This window comes from Aplysia californica, unplaced genomic scaffold (assembly GCF_000002075.1).
Source record: "Aplysia californica isolate F4 #8 unplaced genomic scaffold, AplCal3.0 scaffold00255, whole genome shotgun sequence".
Taxonomy (NCBI): Eukaryota; Metazoa; Mollusca; class Gastropoda; order Aplysiida; family Aplysiidae; genus Aplysia; species Aplysia californica.
Window position 1 is genome coordinate 194,109 of NW_004797525.1, and position 1,891 is coordinate 195,999.

At 38.3% G+C, this 1,891-nt stretch overlaps 1 protein-coding gene across 1 annotated transcript in view; it reads right to left on the reverse strand.

Annotated features, from left to right (window-relative positions):
- The window catches only part of LOC101862657 (cholinesterase), a gene marked incomplete at its 3' end in the record, with an annotated part of 15,015 nt that overhangs the window by 8,714 nt on the left and 4,410 nt on the right, over window positions 1-1,891 (reverse strand). The window contains 1 exon segment of the mRNA XM_013083800.1: window positions 58-339. Coding sequence (XP_012939254.1) covers window positions 58-292 — 235 coding nt within the window.

Genomic DNA, 1,891 nt, shown 5'->3' on the forward strand with positions numbered 1-1,891 from the left:
ACTACTACTACTACTACTACTACTACTACTACTACTACTACTACTACTACTACGTACTCAAAGGGGTCTTTGCGACAGGTTTCCGGAACCTGAGGTCGCCGGTGGGCGGCTCGGCGTAAGGAATCCCGCGGTATGCCAGGTACTCCATGCCGTTGAACGCTGTGAGAGTGGAGCCCATGTAGGAGCCGGACGGAGCACTGACCACCTGCTGCTGCTGACCAGACGCTGGGTCAAGGAGATGGGCACAGGTCAGACACAGACTGACCAGGAGGGTGGACCTCAACGTCGTCATTGTTATGGCTGGACAGTTGTGACGGTGCTGACAGAGGAACTCACCTGCTGGGAAATGTTTATAATTTATTACATGATATGTGTCATTTTCTATTTGTTGGGTATTGTTTTTATGGGTATCATCATTTATTTGAAGGCTATCATTATTTAGTTGGAGGGTATCATTATTTAGTTGAAGGGTATCATTATTTAGTTGAAGGGTATCATTATTTAGTTGAAGGGTATCATCATTTATTTGAAGGCTATCATTATTTAGTTGAAGGGTATCATTATTTAGTTGAAGGGTATCATTATTTATTTGATGGGTATCGTTTAATTAAGTGTTTTACGGCACTTGCAACACAATAAGGTCATAATATAAGTGCCGAAGATTAGAGGTGTTACAAGAGAGTAACAAACATAAAAAAAGAAGAAGAGGAGATCAGGACGGTCGATGTTTGATAGGAAAGAAGGAGCAAACCACACCCTGGATGGATGTCGTTATTTTACAGTGAGAGACAAGTCGTCAGCCTTGTGAGGAGGCCAGCTGACCCCAGTGGGGTAAATTTTACAGTAAAAGTTATAAAAAAACTATTTGGTATCATCACACTGTAAAACCTCTACTAAAACAAACAAAACACTACCGATTCGTCACATAAAAATAATTTTTATATTTTGTAGGTCGGTCGGTCTTATCACACGAGCGAAGAAATGCTGTTGTTTCTGGCACTCTTGAGTGAACACAAGGGCCTTGAACATCTAGCTCTCAGTGGCAAAACTCAAGGCAAACGATGAAGAGGATAACCCAGAGCAATTTACTTGAAAAACCTCAACAAACAGATGTTGGATGACGGGGAAAGACTAGGATAGTACAATGTGCATTATTTTAAGAGCTTCCGAGCAGAGAAATTGGCGACGAAGCATGTTCACTGATGATGCTGCAAGGTGATGCCAGTTATAACCGTTTTTTAATTTCTTTTGAAAGTTTTTAGTCTGTCTCTGTTGAAAAAGGATTAAAAGAAATAAAAGCAAAAAGAAACAAAACACATTAAAAAAATTTTAAAAACCTCCTAAATATTTTAAAGCAATTTTGGCACCGCTTCAACAGCTGAAGGTGACAACATTTATAACAGGTTTTTCGTTAGTGCCGTTTTTTTTTTTTTTTAAACCTGGTTGTCTATTTGTGTTGGAAAAAGAAAAACAAAGAAACAAAACAGAAAAAAAAAAGAATATTAAAAAGAAACTAACTTGACGTTTAAACGATCTGGTTTTACTTCAGAGATTTTACTGACTTTTATACCAACTTCTTGTAACTCAAAATTGCCCCGACTTCCATCTACGCTTTATGTTCTTGATTTTTAAATTTTCTTGCAGGGGCGAAGGCTGACTTTTTTGACAGGGTAATCAAAGTGAGATGGGACCAGATAGGGCCTGGAGATATCACACTCACATAAGTCACAAGAATCTTACTGGCACTGGAGGTGGCAACTCTGACTTGTGGTGAATGAAAACAAATCCTGAATTCATGTTGTATGCATATTCAACCGCTAAAATAATCGGGAAAGTATTTCATTAAATATTTATTCTAACTAACCTTAAATTTAACTTTAGATTTGAACAC